Source organism: Rutidosis leptorrhynchoides, chromosome 2 (assembly GCF_046630445.1).
Source record: "Rutidosis leptorrhynchoides isolate AG116_Rl617_1_P2 chromosome 2, CSIRO_AGI_Rlap_v1, whole genome shotgun sequence".
Classification (NCBI taxonomy): domain Eukaryota; kingdom Viridiplantae; phylum Streptophyta; class Magnoliopsida; order Asterales; family Asteraceae; genus Rutidosis; species Rutidosis leptorrhynchoides.
In genome coordinates this window covers 58,490,588-58,510,316 of record NC_092334.1, presented here as the reverse complement: position 1 = coordinate 58,510,316, position 19,729 = coordinate 58,490,588, and the positions used below count along the sequence as shown (strand labels likewise).

The 19,729-nt window shown below is 34.5% G+C and overlaps 4 protein-coding genes across 4 annotated transcripts; 2 read left to right on the top strand and 2 right to left on the bottom strand.

Annotated features, from left to right (window-relative positions):
* Positions 1-592: 592 nt before the first annotated feature.
* LOC139890900 (probable pectin methylesterase CGR3) lies at positions 593-3,743 on the bottom strand. The gene is made up of 7 exons (XM_071873826.1): positions 3,560-3,743; positions 3,034-3,166; positions 2,845-2,884; positions 2,660-2,701; positions 1,991-2,368; positions 1,541-1,596; positions 593-996 (listed from the first exon to the last, which is right to left on the bottom strand). Exons 2-7 carry the CDS (start codon positions 3,154-3,156, stop codon positions 844-846), a joined length of 792 nt encoding a protein of 263 aa, XP_071729927.1. The 5' UTR covers positions 3,157-3,166; positions 3,560-3,743; the 3' UTR covers positions 593-843.
* Positions 3,744-4,422: 679 nt separating this feature from the next.
* LOC139890899 (uncharacterized) lies at positions 4,423-6,650 on the bottom strand. The gene is made up of 4 exons (XM_071873825.1): positions 6,536-6,650; positions 5,899-6,075; positions 5,275-5,524; positions 4,423-4,918 (listed from the first exon to the last, which is right to left on the bottom strand). The coding sequence occupies exons 2-4, from the start codon at positions 6,065-6,067 to the stop codon at positions 4,582-4,584; spliced, it is 756 nt and encodes a 251-aa protein (XP_071729926.1). The 5' UTR covers positions 6,068-6,075; positions 6,536-6,650; the 3' UTR covers positions 4,423-4,581.
* Positions 6,651-6,890: 240 nt separating this feature from the next.
* Positions 6,891-10,720, top strand: LOC139890898 (LL-diaminopimelate aminotransferase, chloroplastic). The gene is made up of 10 exons (XM_071873824.1): positions 6,891-6,998; positions 7,109-7,191; positions 7,310-7,377; positions 7,474-7,590; positions 7,829-7,891; positions 8,161-8,265; positions 8,414-8,464; positions 8,931-9,251; positions 10,114-10,320; positions 10,407-10,720. Exons 1-10 carry the CDS (start codon positions 6,910-6,912, stop codon positions 10,698-10,700), a joined length of 1,398 nt encoding a protein of 465 aa, XP_071729925.1. The 5' UTR covers positions 6,891-6,909; the 3' UTR covers positions 10,701-10,720.
* A 3,884-nt stretch (positions 10,721-14,604) lies between these two features.
* LOC139890897 (heat shock 70 kDa protein, mitochondrial-like) lies at positions 14,605-18,583 on the top strand. Its single transcript, XM_071873823.1, has 6 exons — positions 14,605-14,729; positions 15,578-15,651; positions 15,738-15,816; positions 15,903-16,469; positions 16,703-17,323; positions 17,798-18,583. Exons 1-6 carry the CDS (start codon positions 14,664-14,666, stop codon positions 18,413-18,415), a joined length of 2,025 nt encoding a protein of 674 aa, XP_071729924.1. The 5' UTR covers positions 14,605-14,663; the 3' UTR covers positions 18,416-18,583.
* The last annotated feature ends 1,146 nt before the right edge of the window (positions 18,584-19,729 follow it).

The following is a 19,729-nucleotide window of genomic DNA, read 5'->3' as shown; positions in this document are numbered from 1 at the left end:
TTCTATTATAATTTAATTTATGTTTTTCGTCAAAGAAAAATAAACAAATTCGTTCTAATCTGAATTTTACTATAGTTTTTGTATTTTAGATAGAGCATGAGTATATGAGTAATTTTACAAATATGTACACGATCAAATCGAGTTAGACACAAAAAGAACTTTTACTTTTAACACCTTAAAATATGATGCTAGTGAATTTTAAATATTATAGTGCTATTTCAACATGACAAATGGAAAGGTTATAAATCTTTTGTAACATGAATGAAATCTACAAATCACGTAAAATTAAAGTAACATTTTAAATGAATAGATAAAAAATATAATTGCTTATAAGTATTTATTTAAGATATACGTAGTAGTATATGAATAATTAAGAAAGTATTACAACTTTGAACAATTTAGCACACATTTTATTGTGTTTCAAGATCATTTATTATTCAAGGATCACAAAACAAATGCAAGGGTTCAGCATCATTCAATTCAATTAGGAGGCAATCAAATACACCCTTAGATCCTTAGAGTTAACAAATTAGGCATGTTTTACAATTGATATTGAAATATTGATTTGATATAAACTATAAAAGCAATACTATGAAGGTAAAACAGTCTAATACTACATATCACTATTCCAACAATATGAAACAAAAAAAGCATGAAATAAAAACAGGTAACAATATACATCTTGAGTAAGTATGCTAATGATACCACTTGTTGAGAGTTAATAACCATCCATCCAAAAAGATCCAACTGCGTGTGTTTTAGAAAATGGTGTATATTTTTTTAACTTTATAGTTTTATGTTTTACTTCTGCTTTTTCTTCAGTTGCAGGAACCTGTCGCTACCTCAATGACGTGACTTGAGATGGAAAATTTGACAGGTTGATTGGTATGCCTTCTTGGCCGCAGCCATTTCAAACTTCTTGGTAGCGATTTCATTCTCCTCTAATTTAGTCTGCACGAAAAACCGAATCCACCAAGAAGAGCTTCGCAGTTTTGCCTAACACAAAATCAAGGAGTTGTATTTATTAGAGTAGATAACTTGAACCCATATGTATCAAAACAGACCAGTCAGGTTGTACTTGTTTAATAACAGATCAACTAGGAACATGATACAAAGTAGAGAAAATGAAATGGGTCGAATGCTTGCAAGGCCCTAAATCTTGTATTATCTAGAAAACTAACATTATTATCCATCATTTACATAATATTTTATTAGATTTTGATAAACAAACCCCTTTCGACGTTTGCTAATAAACAATCACTTGATTAGTGGTTCAAATACGTGTTCAATACAAAATATATATCTATAAGCCACTATATCAGCAGAAGGCCCTTGCACAAAATCATGAATCATCTAGGTAGCAAATCATTCTAAAACTAGGCTTTTTAAATCAACCAATATGTGATAGTAAAGCTATAAAACATCACAAAAATGAAGATCAGCAATTAAAATGATTATTTAACCATAAAGAACTTCAATTTTCATTGAGTTCGAATTCAAAACAATATATCACCCGGTGATTAACAGTGAGAGAACTTACAGGACGGCCAAATTTAGACATCTCTGCAACTTTAACTCTGCGCTGACCTGGATAACCTGCATTCATAAATTTGAACATGGGCTATCTTGATCATTTACTTGCTTATGTAAGATTAGATGTGGCAAGATGGCCAGGCCGACAAATTGGGCGGTGAGTTCTGGTTGGTGTGGGTCAGTTTCAGTGCATGATGGGTTGCTCCATCTATCCGGCATTTTAATTAATAAACGAGCTAATTATTATGATTATAAACAAATTGATAAATTAAAAAAAATCATAAATTTATGCATATTTCAACCAGTTTTCCAAGGTTTGAAATATTACAAAATCCAAATTTACCCATTCATGAGCATGTGTGTCATATTCATATATCATAATTGCCACTTTTGTGCAATATACAATTACAATGAGTAAGCAAACAAGCACAAATATTATGATAGCTTAGAAATGTACCAGAAAGAATAACAAATCCATCTGAAGATACTCTAGCCAATTCCGGAAGAGTCTTGTTGAGGTACCTTGGAGACAAGTAGTCAAGAGCATCTGACACTATAACAAGAGAAAAGGATTTTGATTTATAAGGCAGAGGAAACTTAATATCAGCAACACGAACAAGGCCTTTGCGTATAAGGTTCTTGCAGTTGGCATCACTGTCATCCAAATCATATGGTTCTAGACCCCATGCTTCTGTATCTTCTTCTTTTAATAACTTAGAGACTACTGCACAGGACTCAGGACCCACATGAAGAACTTTATGCATGCTATCACCGTATGCTTTCTTCAGATATGGTAATGCTTGATATATCTCTGATGAGCATGAAACACCACCACCTGCGTATACAGATGAACATTAATCATTAAGATCAACTGTTCATATGAAAGGAACTGATTTTTGAAAAGGTACTGTTATATGTTTTAAAAAACACCCAATGTAGCTGATCAATTGTATCATTACTAAGCTCAAATTTGCTAATAGTAAAGACATGGCTAAAGGAACTGGGACTTCAGCTATTACCAAAATTCAAAAGAAAATTGTTTTTACTGATTAATAGATGTCAACACTAAAAAGATTTGCAGGACACAGAACAGGTTGTCAACACTAACGACTAATGAATTAATTACCTTCAAGCCTATTTAAAGATGCTCTATCACCACTGCCTCCACCTGTCACAATAATAGCCTCGGTTAGTTCTTAGAGAAAACAGCATAAGAACACAGATTTTTGGCAAATACAAAATCCAGATTTGTGTGTAAATCAAAGCCTCTGTTTATGTGTTTGTTCATTCATATTGCCAATGTGTACCAACCTGAACCACTATACACGTAACCAATAATCAGGAAGGCTCCCTGAAAGTTAGCACCAAAAGTAGATTTCACTCAGCATTTGCAGAAGAGTATACATAACATAGAAGAAAATATTCTAAATTCTCAAATATTTATATCATGACAAACATCAAAGACATTACATTTAGATGCAATAGGTCTAAGAAACTTACCACTACTACAAGCCCAACAGATAGAAAAGGCGATGCACGTGATTTCGAATTCAACGATCCCATAAAAGGAATGCCAGCTCCATCTCCCAATCTCCGAGATAAACTAACCGGCCTCCTTGACATCGCTTATAATCTGTATTTACAGAACAATGATCCATAAATAACAGAATTACAATTCAACCATAACAAACTTAAGTTAGAATTCAGTTCACACACCATATACATATGAACCACATAACTAACATCTGAAATTCAATCTAAATTCGAAATAGATCAGCAACTTTACAGCTTAGCATAAACTATAACCTAACTAGGTTTACTTAACGTTAAAATAAGCCCTAGAAAAGCAAGCAATCAACCAAAATATATTAGCATTAGGTATAAATAGCATAAAGTAATCAATATCGAAAGCAACATTATAATTCGATGAATCTTCAGAGTTCATACTGCAAACGTGATCAAATTGAGTACGCATTGAATCACCAATAATGCAATAAGAGTGAAGAATAGAGATGGTGTGTGTGACCTTAATGAAGTTGAGAGAGCTAGCTAGACAGTTTGGATCTAGACCTGTGTTCCTATTAATTTTGCTGCCAGAAGCTTGCGCAAAAATAGATAAAGTGGCTATATATATATAGTACCTGTATATATATGATCCCGATCGGATACTGTGATTAAGAAATGAATAAAGTTGTACGGTAAAATTGCTGTTTTTTTGGTGTGAACTGTGAAGATGAAATAGGTAAATACGCACCAGGCGCATGTTAGTAGGAACGGGACCCCATGTTGTTTGTTGGATATTTAATTTTGTCACGCGTTTTTCTTATATGGGCTAGATGTTAATGATTAGCTTAAAGTAGATTTATGAGATGGGTTGAATGCTAGGCCCAAAACGAAAGCCCATATACTTCTACAGTTGTATTGTTAAAGGCCAAATTGTAAGATGATTCATACTTAAATTCTAATTCGAATCAGGAGATCTTTACGACCGATCGCACACTTTGCACATATTCTTAGACGCCCTGAAAGATAAATTTTAGGGTGATGTAATTACATCACCACTAAATTTATCTTTCAGAAGCGTCTTAGGATATGTGCAAAGTGTACGATCGCATAGGGCCCAAAATTTTGTAATCCTCATATTATATACATTTAACCCGGAAAATTAGGGTCGGGCCAAATTAGCGTTGGTTCACAAAGCGAATCGGATCATCTTAACCCAAAAATTAGTAACGTTTAAGGGTCACCTTTTATGTCTGCACAGGGCCCTCAGAATCTATAAGACGGCCGTGAGATTTTAGTATGTAGAAATGTAGAATACAACCCTTTTAGGAAACAAAGTCCCATTGTTATACACACCAAAAGATAAACCGAAAAAATGTAGATGAATCGCCAGAATATCTTATAATAGGAAAGAGTACAATTTACAAGCATCTGAGTCTGATAAATGATCAATAAACCCAACCAAACTCTATATAATATTACTAATTCATCCAACTGCTTGTTAAACTAACACATCATAAGCAACCTTAGAACGTTAACAACTAGTTAATGATGACGTTTACTTCGTTTCTTTTCCCTCTTTTCCTTCTTAATATTTCTTGATTTTTCTTCCGACCCGTGTTTTCTACGACTCCACTTGCTTGAACCATTTCTTTCAGACCTCTTCTCCCTTTTCTTATAAGACTCATCATCATCATCATCATCATCGTCATCAGAAGAACACGATTTCAGATTAAGTGGTTTTTCTGGACCAAGAATAACACGTTTATCCCGACTTTCTCTATATCCTTCATCAGGGCTTGCTTCACGCTTATCCTTGCAACCAGGGTATGGACCCGTCTCATCCATCCTGGACCCCACAGCACCCCTACCACGCTTCACCCTGTCATTGGTAAACAAGTGAGTCTACTGTCACATATCTGAAAAGTAAAACAAGATATGTCAACATGTGCATAAACGTGTCATTCTCATTGGAGGTGGAAGATATGTCTTATGGATATCAGTTCAATTCATGTTGTACTTTTTATTTAAGAAACTAAAACTAAAACAGGTTAAATGGATCCATCAGTTTTAACAGCAACTAATACGATTGGTAGATCACATTCAACAAATTATCTATTTGCAAAAGCAATACGGTAAGATAAAAGTGTTTAGCCAACCTGACCCAACCCGCCTATTTTACCACCTCTAATCTCATTATGTACAACCAAATGCAGAGGATGGAGGATGGGGTGTTACCTCGAGTGCAAGAATTCCTCAATCTCTTGGTCCCTTAGACCATCATCTTCACTTCTTCTTTTGCTTGATGAGCACAGAAAACTGCTGCTCCATTCACAATCATCAAACCGATTGGTGTTTGTATTCTTTTGTAAGCAACTAATGCTATTATGACTTATATTTCTACTATCATTTTTCTTAACCCTGTCATCCAGCTCTTTCTCTTTCTGACGTACTCGCCACATCTCATTTATTTCAACAACCCGATTAGCTGCACGGAACAATCATGCTACAGAAATTACAAGCTTAAATTTGGCAAACACACTTCTGAGTCATAAAGTAAATCAATTTAGTAACAGCGTGTAAGTTAGCATCCAAAGCCCAAACAAACAGCATCTACAATATAATGAAGTTGACATTAATGAAACCTAAGAAGGATGGCAGAAGAATCATGCTAAAGAAAAATTATATCTTAAAAAGTGACGGCAGTTTGTTTCATCAAAAATTGCGCAGATCAAAGCAATTACTACATAAACCAATAATATCCATCAATTCCACGTGTATCAAGAAAAACGGCTCTCATCAAACAGTACAAGGATAACTGAAAAAGTGTAGACGTTGAATGTTAAAAGATTGGGACCTTACCCTGTTGTACACCACGAACAGTCGCAGTAAGAAAACGTGAATTTGGACGGCCTCTAACATTCGGAGGCTTAAGATATGCATCCACACCGTCTCTATCAGCTTGCCGCCGCAATTCTGCTGCCTCCTTCATTAGAATTGCAGCTATCCTGTTTTCTGTCTCTAGATCCATCTCAATATCTGTATCCAATTACAAACAAAGTATGCAATGCATCAAAATCAAATACAAAAGACTAAGCTCCTACAACAAGGATCACAATCATTCATATAACAACAAATTTCTAAAATTTCTAAGTTTCCACTCAATTACATTAGAACAAACGATTATTACCAAGTGATCAAACCAACATATATATATATATATATATATATATATATATATATATATATATATATATATATATATATATATATATATATATATATATGGGAGATGTTATGTGCAGCTAACGGCATATAATAGATAAACAAATTATGTATAAGTTGAACAGCAGAAGAAATAAAACTGTAAATTCTGTTAGAAATCAATAACTACGAACACCTAAATCGTACAGTATATGATAGATGAATCTAAACCCTAGCGTGTAAAATCTTAAAAAGGGAACTTTGATCTTCGGGTTGATATGAATAATTCAAGTACCTGAATCAAATGAAGATACCAATAATAATAGAGATGGATATTTATGCTGACGGTGGCCGGATATAATGAAAACTGCGGTGAATTGCCGGATTATGAAACGGGGGAAATTGATGAAACAAGTGATTTATTTTTGAACCTTCGAGAACAAATACTGTATTATAAATAAATAAGTTACAATTCTAATCCCTATAATAGTTGTAAGCTTCCACAAGTAGTCCTTCAAAATTCGCAGTGTTTACCTTTTAATTAACCAAAAATAAAAGGACTATTTATGTAAATCTATCAAAAGTCAGCTAGGTTTTCCTTGCCGTATAAAACCAGTGCACCTTCGTGTAGTTAGTTCCAGCTCAAATCATATCCTGATAATCACTAAAATGTCTGCACTTCTCAATAATCACGTTGCGATCTCACTTTCATCTTCAACCTCTTCTTTCTTTGCTCAAAACAGCTTCGATGTTGTAAGGTATTATTCTTAATTATTATTATACAATATGAAATGAAATACGAGTAATATAATCATTTTATTATTATTATTATTATTTAAAAGATATAAACTATCGGATATTGTTACAGGACTCAGATTGTAAGCGTACCTTCTTCTAAAAAAGTAGGTGTTTGTAAATGTGTAGCTACTTCCCCTGCTGCTGAACAAACTGGTATTTAATCAATTAATCAATTAATTTGACTTGTAGTAGTAGCACATTGTGTTTTCTAGTTATTATATTCAATATTGATTGACAATTACATTGCAATAATGTGTTAATATATTTGCAGATTACAAGACGAAAGTGTCTCGCAATGCGAACATTGCTAAACTTCAAGCTGGTTACCTTTTTCCAGAGGTATACACGAATAATCGATTAATTATGTTGTTGTTGTTGTTTTATATGTGGAAGTGAAACTTTTTTTAAAAAAGATTTTCAACTGTGGAATTACAGATTGGTAGAAGGAAGGCTGCACATATGTTGAAATATCCTGATGCTCAAGTGATTAGTCTTGGAATCGGTGATACTACGGAGCCCATTCCAGAAGTCATTACTTCTGCAATGGCTAAGGTATGGTTGCACTTTGGTGTATATATCTTCGCTTTAGATTTTACTTTTATTGATGATAGGATTTTAACGCCGCCACATTTTATGACTCATGGTATCTTAGTTGCTTTTGATTTAGAATGGAAGCTAATTTAAATTTTAACTCATCTATAAAGATAACCTGCTTTTTCATTAGAATAAGCCTTGCCATTTCCTATATTCCCTAGTATTTGTCTAAAGGTGTATTTTTTCTGCTTGGCAGAGAGCACTTGGCTTGTCAACCGTTGAAGGTTACAGTGGATATGGAGCTGAACAAGGTGAAAAGGTATGCATGATCGATAGTCTTTGTTGGTCATAGCTATGATTCTAAAGCATTCAATAATTAATGTTACACTTAAAATATGTTTTAATTAAATACATTTATTTTGAATTGGTATTAAACTCTAGAAATGTTTATCAATGTGCCTTTGTACATACTATCATATGCTTGTCTTAGGATGTTGAATTGGTGTAAAAGTACTTATCATACACCAGTGATAGATATACCTTCTAATGATAGTTAATTGTAACATTTATGTGCCACTTATATGTTAGGAATTGAGAGCTCGACTTGCTTCGACGTTTTATTCAAACCTTGGCATAGAAGAAGATGACATATTTGTATCAGATGGTGCAAAATCTGACATTTCTCGCCTTCAGGTTTGCATTTGTTACAAGATTGTTTGTGTTTTGTGCATTCAATCCTTATTTTCTTTCTTTTGTAATCATCTACACTTTTAAAGCACTTCCTCGTTTCAGTATCCTCCAAACAGGATGATTTTTGATTTTTATTGATTCTTTGTGGCAGGTCCTATTCGGGTCTAACGTTACAATGGCAGTCCAAGATCCCTCATATCCGGTAACCAATATAGTTTTCAGTTGACTGTTTTAAGTAGTAGAGTTGGAAAACTGGTCGATTAATGTTAGGTTTCATCTGTAACATGCATCGGTAAAATCAGAAAATTAGCTCTAGATTAAACAGTTCCACTGGGTTGAAAGTTGTCCAATGTATACTTTATTCGTAATACCTTATAAATAGTATTACTTCTAGAAATTCTAGAAATTGTATTTGTATTATTATTAGAAATAACGTAACATATATTTGTAACCATATTTGATACACTTTTTTCTTTATCAATGAAGTAAAAGAATTTGGACTAAAAGCGATATGGGTTGACATGACCCATTTTAGAAAATATCAACGAGCGTTGTGTTCTGACCCCTACGTCTTTTCGTTTGTTACTCAACCAAGCGGGCCTGTCCATTTATCAAGTTCAGTAATAGCATTTAGATGTCTTATTTCTGAACTTCATTTTTGTTTGCAGGCTTATGTTGATTCAAGTGTCATTATGGGTCAGACAGGGCAGTATCAGAAGGATGTTGAGAAATTCGGGAAAATCGAATACATGAAATGTACTCCAGAGAACGATTTCTTTCCTGATTTGTCTAAGGTTTCTCGAACAGACATCATATTTTTCTGTTCACCTAACAATCCAACGGGTTCTGCTGCGTCACGGGAGCAATTGATTCAGTTAGTAAAGTTTGCCAAAGACAACGGGTCTATCATAATTTATGATTCAGCATATGCTATGTATGTGTCAGGCGACACTCCTAAATCAATATTTGAAATTCCTGGTGCCAAAGAGGTACAATCAGAACCTTAGACATATTGCTTCTTATCTCTAAAATGTGTTTATGGGGTAAAATCAAAGACTTAGGTGGGAATGAACAGGTAAAGAAACTAGCGTGCATGTTCACAGATCTTTGAAACCTAATTCAAAACATAGCTTATTACTGCAGTTTTTAATATTCGTCGCTCATTTATATAGAGTTATAATAAAGGGCTGTGTTGTTTGATAGATAGGACCATGGTCACAAACGTTGGTTGCGGCTTTTTGGTGACTAGCCCGTCCCCTTTTGCACCAGGAATTAGTCGGTCAACGATCAAAGTCAGGTCAAAGTTGGATCAAAGTCAGTCAACATCTGCCAGAAGTTGACTTTTTGTCTGGCCTTGTTCTAGTGTAAACGAAAATCCCAAAATTATCTGGGAAAAACACCGACTTACATAGTATCCCTTAAAGATAAATTAATAAAAACACTACAATTATATAAAACATTACTAAAATATTTATATTATATTATTTAAACTAACACCACATCATCTTATTTGTAAATCATTTATTTACAAAATATTTATGTTTAAAATATTAACATGTAATATATTTTTTTTAAAAGTCAACGTCCGTCTCGATACCGTCTCGACCGACTCTTTGCCATCTTAAGTCTTTTTCAACCTTGGATTGAAGTAACCCAGCCGGACCCATTTGGACATTTTTAAAATGTCCCTGTTTGACCTGTTAGCCAAGTCATACATTTTGCCATCTCTGAGGTTCATCTAAGCTGGATGCTCATATGAAATTGTTTCATAATTTCTATTTATGTGTCGATTGCGTTTTGTTCAATTAATTTGCACAAAGATAACGTGTTTAACATTATCGAATGTGTCAGGTTGCAATTGAAACAGCATCTTTCTCGAAGTATGCCGGATTCACCGGAGTTCGTTTAGGCTGGACTGTAGTCCCGAAAGAACTAAAGTATTCAGATGGATTTCTTGTTGCAAAGGACTTTAACCGCATTGTTTGTACTGGTTTCAATGGTGCATCAAATGTCGCCCAAGCTGGTGGCCTTGCATGCCTTTCTCCCGAAGGTCTTAAGGTCAGTTTATGGCTGTAACGAGTAATGCACCAACACTAGTATTTTTGGTTGTTTATATCGTTACAATGTTTTTCTAATTGTTGCAGGCTATGCATGAAGTGGTTGGGTTCTACAAAGAGAACACTCAGATTATAGTGGATACATTTACATCACTAGGGTTTAAAGTCTATGGAGGAATACATGCCCCATATGTGTGGGTTCACTTCCCAGGTCAAAGCTCGTGGGACGTCTTCAGTGAGATTCTAGAGAAGACCCATGTTGTGACCACTCCTGGTAGTGGGTTTGGACCCGCTGGTGAAGGTTTTGTTAGGGTCAGTGCCTTTGGCCACAGGAACAATGTGTTGGAAGCTTGTAGGAGATTCAAGGAGCTGTACAAATGAGAAAGATGAAACCTTTAAAAAACCCTTGAGGTTATGTAGTTCCAAAATAAATCTTGGTGTTGCCATTAAGTCTTTTTATTTAATGTAATTTTAGAATTGTGAAAAATGCTTGATTCTTGTAGAGCTCAAGACACTTGTGATTCTACAGATATTTGTAATTTGCCTTTCATTGGTTATGTTAATGTGAATGTTTAGAAAACCAGTACTTTCTGAATGTTCGATTTCTTAGATGTTTCTTTTCACCAGAATATCTCACTCGTGTTTGCTAATATGCATTTTGGTAAGAGTAGATCAACTTTGAGTTTTGGCCCAATTTTTGTCTTATGGGTTTGGTGAAGTGAAAAAGTAGATTAACAGGAAATAGGTTGAATGGTAACGGAGTGTATGTTAAATTCTTGGAGCCATCTTAATTGCTTAAATATAGATTAGATCGTTGCTGTGATAGTTCGTTCATACATAGATCGTTGCTGACAAGACCGAATCCCCAAACTACTTTGAGAGTTGACACTATCAAAATGTAAACAAGAACATAGGAAAAAAAAATTACTTAACCTTCTATGTAACTCGAACATAAAAAAAATCTCATTTACTAGGCCTGTACATGGTACGGTTTTGTCCCTAACTTTTTCGGTTCTTTGTCTCGAGTCGCAAATTAATGAATGAAGTCGTACCGAGGATCGTACCAAATAATTCGGTTCAGTTCGGTCCCATGATTTTCGGTTCGGTTCCTGGAAAAGAACCGTCCCACTTCAGTACACTCAACATTGACTGCTGGATTGGTCCGGATTTCCTCCAGGGCAGTAGTTGGGGGCGGGTTATGCAATTACGGGAGATGAACGCGTGGGTGGTTAAGTCCTTCTGGGTGATCACAAACTAATGTAAAAGAAAAAAAAAACGTCTATTTCCATTTTGATCTTCAACTTGTTCACAAGGTGGCGTATGTATTATTTTTCTTGGTTATATAAGACTATAAGATATATTTGATATTTGTTATGAATACTTGCATTTTAAAATGAATATTCCTAACTTGAATATGCCATGAACTTTTAATAGGTCATTTCATAAACATGTCAAATAAACAGAATGTGTATTTGTTGTTTCCTGTTAACTAGTACTTTGCAAATGCTTTAGCGCCCAAAAAACTTCCCCGTGAAGACTTAAGGGTGCAAGTGAACCCATCCAAAATCATGTTATTTTATACCAAAGAACTCATTCAAACCTGTCATCTAAACAAAATCTTTCACCCAAAATTGGGTGGGTTCACTTGCACCCTCAAGTCTTCACAGGCAAGTTTTTTGGGCGCTAAAGCATGTGCAAAGTGGTTAACAGGAAACAACAAATACACATTATGTTTATTTGACATGTTTTTGAAACGACCTTCTAAGAGTTCATGGCCAGGGGCGGAACATTTAAGGGACAAAAGGGGGTATCCGCCCCCCCTCGATTTCGGGAAAAAAAAAATTTACACTAAAAAAAAAAAAATTTTACGAAAAAATAAGGTTTTTTTTAGTGTTTACCCCCCTTCGATTAGTTTCTTACTCCCTTCAATTAGTTTCGCCCCCTCTCGAGTCGGGGTCAAGTTCCGCCACTGTTCATGGCATATTACCCCTTATACACTAAAACACATGCCCAAATGTGTAGTTTACGTTTATTTGGATTGTAGCTTTGACTTTCCGTTCACACTACAATTGGTCCCTCAAATTCGGCTTAATTTAAACAACCCCCCTCAAGTTTTCACTTTTTCAGGAGTAGAAAGTGTAAACATATAATTTTATTAAAATTAAATAAACTAATTCCCCCCGAATTTATAACGGGCTCTATCTTTTCGCTCGGCGCGAGTTAAATTTTCCGAGGCCACCGTTCAACTCGAAACAGTCTCACGAAGCCAACGGGCCTAACTATACACGAAACGGACACTTTTTAAAAAATGCTTAACACAACGACAGCCCATATCTTTCTGTTCGCCGCAAGTTAAATTTTTCCGACAGCACCGTTACACTCGAAAATTTTTTATTAACAAAACGAAACTAACTACGTTCGAAACGGACAATTTTTAAAAAACGCTTAAGACAACGACATCTAGAACGACGCTTAAGACATTGGCCTTTTTCCACTCTGTAAATACACAACACTACGTTAAATATGAATACACAGGCCGAAAACCCCAGCCGCATCGCGCGGGGTGGATCCGGACTAGTTAAAGTTACATTTATCCATGCTAAATTGCAAGTATTCATAACAAATATAGAATATCTCTTATAGTCTTATATAACTAAGAATAATACTTACTCCTAGTGAGCAAGTTGAAGATCAAAATGGAAATAGATGGTTTTGCTACCTCTCATGAGAAGTAGACCGGATGTAATCGCAATTCCAGCAGTCAATGTCGAGTGTACTTAAGTGGGACAATTATTTCCCGGGAATCGAATAGAAAATCATGGACTTAACTGAAATTATTTGGTACGGTCCTCAGTACGACTTCCTTCATTAATTTGGAACTCGAGACAAAACCGAACAAAAAAAGTTTGAGACGAAACCGTACCATACACAAACCTAGTTTTGTATCCTTGTTTCTCGAAGGGTACTTTCACATTTGGTGAACGACCACGGTTCTATCTAAGTTTTTAGTTTTTAGTTTTTTGGCAAAGAAAAAAAAATTGCCGAGTAATTAATAAATTGATTTTAATTATATTATATTATACTATATATTTAAAAGGTATAGTCCAAGTGAATAGTGAACTTTAAAAGTTTCACAAATTTACACCAAACTTTTTATTTTTTATAATTCAGCCCCACTCTTTATAATATTTACCTTCATAGTTTTTAGAAACTTACCACAAATTTTTTACATTTTATAATTTAACCATCAAACTTCTTATTCATTATAAATCGCCCACACAATTTTCACTATCTAATAACTACTTATTATTATTATTATTATTATTATTATTATTATTATTATACTATATATTTAAAAGGTATAGTCCAAGTGAATAGTGAACTTTAAAAGTTTCACAAATTTACACCAAACTTTTTATTTTTTATAATTCAGCCCCACTCTTTATAATATTTACCTTCATAGTTTTTAGAAACTTACCACAAATTTTTTACATTTTATAATTTAACCATCAAACTTCTTATTCATTATAAATCGCCCACACAATTTTCACTATCTAATAACTACTTATTATTATTATTATTATTATTATTATTATTATTATTATTATTATTATTATCAAATCAATCAATAGTTTTTCACTTTATTATTGTTTAACTTTTTTCTCTCATTACAAATTAACCACGTAACTCATTTTTTAATAACTGTTTTTTTTTTTGTTATATATATACATATATTATAAATATTTTTCCTATTTTATTAAATAGTTTGTACCAATCGTTGATGTACATATCACTTTATTGATTGAGCGTTTGGTTCTTTTCTCACGACAAGACGAAAACTAAAACAAAAAATGATGAATAATTACTTTCATGCTTATTACAAATCAATCACACAACTATTTTGAGTCATTCCTCGACAAAACTTAAAATAAAATAAAAAAAATGATAAATAGTTACTTTCTCAATAATTAGCTTTGTAAGGGTGAAGAACCGGCGCAAAGCTAGGTCGACCAACTAGTTTAATTTCAATTAAATTAAATAAAAAGAAGAAAAGAAGGAAAAAGAAATGGGTTATAGAAAAAACTAGATGAAGGTCATCTGTCGCTAGAAACTTCTATCTATTCGGCCCTCTTTTTTATTTCGATTATAAATAAAATTATAATAAACTGAAATTGAATTTCATTTCACTACTACTACGAAAATAAGAAAAGAAACCCTAGATAAACCCTTGTTTTCCAAAACCACACTCACTTGATCATCACCATCATCATCATCATCATCATCATCATCATCATCATCATCATCAATCATCTCTCGTTCATCCTACATCTTTCTGCTGTTAAAATGGCCACAGCCACCTTGCTTCTTAGATCTCTTCGTCAACGACACATCTCATCTGCCTTCAATTCCGTATTTACTTTTTCCTTTTATCTTCTCATATTAATTTTATCAATATCCAGTTTTATTACGTTTTGTTTGTTTATTAATCTGCTGTTGTTATGTGTATCTATCATGTTATATATGTAATATATTTATTATTTAATTTTTTATTTTTATTATTATCATATGCTTAGAACAATTCTGTTACTAGATTTTTTATGGAATTAATATCTTTCCGTTGCATCTTCATGTATCTAGATACAGTTAGGTTGCAGACTTGCAGGGATCTGTTCATGTTTATTGGTGGTTGATTCATTATTTCAGACAATTTTATTATGCATGATTTGCCCTGTTTATATAATAGAAATAAGATTAAATCCATAAATCATGAATTTTGTGTTTTATAAGCTTCTTCCAGCTGATATTACATCAGTGACTTGTAATCTGTATGCGTTGTTACGTTCCCTGCCTTTGGTGGTCGTCACGTGTCAATTGCAAAATATATGTTTCAATAAAGAAATGTTTAACTTAAAATAAGTATTCAGTACTAAGCTTACATGTTAGCATACTTGGAGAAAGGATCTGTTATATTACACCGGTTAAACTATTTGAACCTAGAATTTTATATGTTACACATAAAATATAATCACAAGACTGTTGCTTGTTAAGTGAATATCGATGTTTCGTTTACACACAGCGTGTTTCTGTTTTTATTAGCATGGGGCATAAATATGTTACTACTAATGAAGGACATTTCTTCCGGCTTTTAATTTTCGCCTGGAGACATTTTTCTTTAGTTGTGTATGCAGTTGTTGTTATCTCCCAATTGACTTTCTGGATTTTGAATTTTTGATGCAATCGTATGAATCCTTTTGCAGTTAAGTGGAACCAAATCATCATGGGTTGGATCAAATTTGAGTCACAAGATGGGCATGATTTCCAGAGCATTTAGGTAAGGCGAATATCCACATCACTACATATATGCTTTTATTTCATTTTTCAATTTTTCAAACTGGTTAAACCGTTTTCCTGTTGCAGCTCTAGACCTGTTGGAAATGAAGTTATTGGGATCGACTTGGGTACCACAAATTCATGTGTGGCAGTTATGGAAGGGAAGGTAAATTTCATTCCTATATATTATCATAACATCGTCTATAGTTTTAATAATATCTGATTAAAAACTTTTGATTCGTTTGTATGTAGACTGCAAAGGTTATTGAGAATTCTGAAGGGTCACGAACAACACCGTCAGTTGTGGCCTTTAACCAGAAAGGAGAGCTTATTGTGGGTACGCCAGCTAAGCGTCAAGCAGTAACTAACCCTACCAACACTGTTTTTGGGACTAAACGGTTAATTGGAAGACGATATGATGACCCCCAAACACAGAAAGAAATGGGAATGGTCCCATACAAGATTGTAAAGGCTCCAAATGGAGATGCGTGGGTTGAGGCCAATGGGCAGAAATACTCTCCAAGCCAGATTGGTGCATTCATTCTTACTAAAATGAAGGAAACTGCAGAAGCTTATCTTGGGAAGACGATTAATAAAGCTGTTATTACTGTGCCGGCTTATTTTAATGATGCACAAAGACAAGCAACTAAGGATGCCGGGCGTATTGCTGGGCTCGATGTGCAGAGAATTATTAATGAGCCTACGGCTGCGGCTCTTTCGTATGGATTGAACAACAAAGAGGGACTTATAGCCGTGTTTGACCTTGGTGGTGGAACATTTGATGTTTCAATCCTGGAAATATCGAATGGTGTTTTTGAGGTATGCTATGTTTTAGATTTGTCTTCTTTCTTTTATAACAAATTGACATGCTAGCTGTGATAATTTTATAGCTGTTTAAGTTTGTGTTAAAAGTGTACTACTCACTGAACAACAAGATCATTAAAGTAACAACCTTTATGTGTTTTTACATCTGAAATTGATACAAGAATTAATTAACACATATTTTGACTTTTTAGGATGAATGGGTGATAATTTTATAGTTGTTTGTATAGGTTAAAGCAACGAATGGTGATACTTTTCTTGGAGGAGAGGATTTTGACAACGCAATGTTGGACTATTTGGTTAGTGAATTTAAAAGAACCGAGGGAATTGACTTGTCAAAAGACAGACTCGCCCTTCAAAGACTTAGGGAAGCTGCTGAGAAAGCTAAGATCGAGCTGTCATCAACAACTCAAACTGATATCAACCTGCCATTCATCACAGCTGATGCATCTGGTGCAAAGCATCTCAACATCACACTTTTAAGATCCAAATTTGAAGCTTTGGTCAACCATTTAATTGAGAGAACTAAGAACCCGTGTAAGAATTGTGTTAAAGATGCTGGAATCACAACTAAGGAGGTTGATGAAGTTCTTCTTGTTGGAGGAATGACTCGTGTTCCTAAAGTTCAAGAAGTTGTTACTGAAATTTTCGGAAAGACCCCTAGCAAAGGGGTGAATCCCGATGAAGCGGTTGCCATGGGAGCCGCAATACAAGGTGGTATTTTGCGGGGTGACGTTAAGGAGTTGCTTCTTCTTGATGTCACTCCTTTGTCTCTCGGTATTGAGACACTTGGCGGTATCTTCACCAAACTCATCGGTAGAAACACCACAATACCAACAAAGAAAAGTCAGGTGAGATTACAAATCCACTGTTATTTGAATCAGTATAAAGTTTTAATCTTTATGTTATTGGACTAGGTAAAAAGTTTTAATCTTTATGTTAATGTGATTGGTAGATGAATTTTTAATCTCTTTATTATGAAGGTGGTAGTTTTGACACATACACTTGGGAATGGGTCAAATTCACTTTTTTGTTTGATCTTTAAAAAGAAAACTAGCAGAAATTTATTGGTATCAGTATAAAGTTTTAATTTTTATGTTATTGGAATCAGTATAAAGTTTTAATCTTTTTGTTATTGTGATTGGTAGAAAAAGTTTTAATCTCTTTAATTTGAAGGTGGGAATTTCGACCCATTTACTTTGAAATGGGTCAAATTTCACTATGTTTGATCAGAAAACTAGCAGAGGGCTAAATGTGGACATGTAATCTTCAAAAGCCCATTAGTCATGTATTAAATAAATGGATTATTGTTTTTTTGTTTGCAGGTATTTTCAACAGCTGCTGATAACCAAACTCAAGTGGGGATCAAGGTGCTGCAAGGAGAACGTGAAATGGCAGCCGACAACAAGCTTTTGGGTGAATTCGAACTTGTGGGCATCCCTCCTGCGCCACGTGGCATGCCGCAAGTCGAAGTGACATTCGATATCGACGCAAACGGTATCGTAACAGTCTCAGCCAAAGACAAATCCACTGGAAAGGAACAGCAAATCACGATCAAGTCCTCTGGAGGTTTATCAGATGCTGATATTGAGAAGATGGTTAAGGATGCTGAACTACATGCACAAAAGGATGCTGAAAGGAAAGCATTAATTGATGCCAAAAACAATGCTGACACTACCATTTATAGTGTCGAGAAGAATTTGAACGAGTACAGAGACAAACTTCCTAGTGATGTTGTCACTGAGATTGAAACCGCTGTGTCTGATTTAAGGAAAGCTGCTGGTGGTGAGGATGCGGGTGACATTCAAGCTAAGATTGATGCTGCAAACAAGGCACAGTCGAAGATTGGACAGCATATGCAGGGTGGGTCTGGGGGTGATTCAGGCGGGTCTGGTGGTGGTGATCAGACACCTGAGGCTGAATATGAAGAAGTAAAGAAGTAGAGCGGGTTTAGCAACTTTTCCTCTGGTATTTACAATAATATGTGCTGTTTTTGTAAACTTAAATCGAACTATTAAGACGATTGGGTTGTAGTAGAAAATAATATCATATCCGGTTAGTTTACACTTGTTCTGGAGGTGCATTTTGCAATGAAAATCCCATCAGTAATACATGTCGTATATGCATTTTTCTTTGTTGTTACTCTGAACAGGACTTGATCATCCTTGCAACTGCTAGGATTTAAAGGGCTGCAACCTATCTGGTTAGATACACAAGTTGAACTTATGATACTGAGAATCCAATAATAGCTTCACACAAAGTTATTACTTTGTTTGGATTACAGTATTTGTTTTTAGAAATTATTTTTTAATAAAAAGCTTATTCACAAACCATGAAGCTGGTAGGTAAAATCCAAATGCCTGCAAACATAAATGAGTTATTTTGATACTAATGCATTTCAAATTAGGCATACTTATGTAGCCAATTCATTATCTTATGAATTCACATTTATAAGTTTTATATCAAGAGAAAATCGATTAAGTCGTCCATGAAATGCGCTGTAAGCTACTTCCATCATTTGGTCTCTAACCGTAGTGACGAACAGGCGATAAAATTTGATTTATCTACATTTAAGTTCAATTAAAGTGGTCTTAATTTTTTATGGGTTTTGCTAATGTGCGACTCTATGACACACGTTAAGCTGCATTTAATGAAGTCGAATTTGTTTACATGCAAAAATCACTGTACAAGAACCAATCCACCAGCAATGTTTTGAAGATGAATGCAAAGAATCTCGTTGTGACATTATTCGGAACAGGAATCTGAAACAGATTGGTAAGGATGAATCTTGTAATCTTGCAAAACCCGACAAAGCTTCTACTTCTAACACAACCCACTGGATTAATGAGGTTCCTAATATCTCTAATGTTTTCGATACTACAAGTGAAATAAGTCATGTTGTAAGTTAAGAATCAAAGCTCAAAAAAGCAAAATTAAATGGTCAATTGGTGGGTGCAAAAAAACTTACAAAGAAGAGATGATCAAGTATGATGAACGTATGAAAAACATTGTTGAAGATGATATCCCACACAACACTCCAAAGCGATGAGGATCGGCTCATGGAATACCCGTAGCCTCGGTAACAAAGCAAAACGTCGTATGTCGGGTACTTTTCTTAGTCTCTTTCAAGTCCATTCTTTAGCGTTTCAAGAAACAATGGTGAAGGAAGTTTCACAACCGACATTTGCCCCAGCCTCTGCCTTTGATATAGTTATTTGGTCCCCGGCCTCGGACGTCATTTATACGGTGGCGGAGGT

Bases quoted from the DNA above. Each gene is read 5' to 3' on its own strand.
- LOC139890900 (XM_071873826.1), bottom strand. From the start codon at position 3,156: ATGTCAAGGAGGCCGGTTAGTTTATCTCGGAGATTGGGAGATGGAGCT. The intron at 2,702-2,844 runs GTTGGTACACAT...TTATTGTGACAG, and splicing joins TTACGTGTATAGTGGTTCAG to GTGGAGGCAGTGGTGATAGA. The intron at 1,597-1,990 runs GTACATTTCTAA...TTATGAATGCAG, and splicing joins TGGATTTGTTATTCTTTCTG to GTTATCCAGGTCAGCGCAGA.
- LOC139890899 (XM_071873825.1), bottom strand. From the start codon at position 6,067: ATGGATCTAGAGACAGAAAACAGGATAGCTGCAATTCTAATGAAGGAG. The intron at 5,525-5,898 runs GTAAGGTCCCAA...TGTTCCGTGCAG, and splicing joins TGTTCGTGGTGTACAACAGG to CTAATCGGGTTGTTGAAATA. The intron at 4,919-5,274 runs GTAACACCCCAT...TACCAATGACAG, and splicing joins GAGGAATTCTTGCACTCGAG to GGTGAAGCGTGGTAGGGGTG.
- LOC139890898 (XM_071873824.1), top strand. From the start codon at position 6,910: ATGTCTGCACTTCTCAATAATCACGTTGCGATCTCACTTTCATCTTCA. The intron at 7,591-7,828 runs GTATGGTTGCAC...TCTGCTTGGCAG, and splicing joins TTACTTCTGCAATGGCTAAG to AGAGCACTTGGCTTGTCAAC. The intron at 7,892-8,160 runs GTATGCATGATC...CTTATATGTTAG, and splicing joins GAGCTGAACAAGGTGAAAAG to GAATTGAGAGCTCGACTTGC.
- LOC139890897 (XM_071873823.1), top strand. From the start codon at position 14,664: ATGGCCACAGCCACCTTGCTTCTTAGATCTCTTCGTCAACGACACATC. The intron at 15,652-15,737 runs GTAAGGCGAATA...TTCCTGTTGCAG, and splicing joins ATGATTTCCAGAGCATTTAG to CTCTAGACCTGTTGGAAATG. The intron at 17,324-17,797 runs GTGAGATTACAA...TTTTGTTTGCAG, and splicing joins TACCAACAAAGAAAAGTCAG to GTATTTTCAACAGCTGCTGA.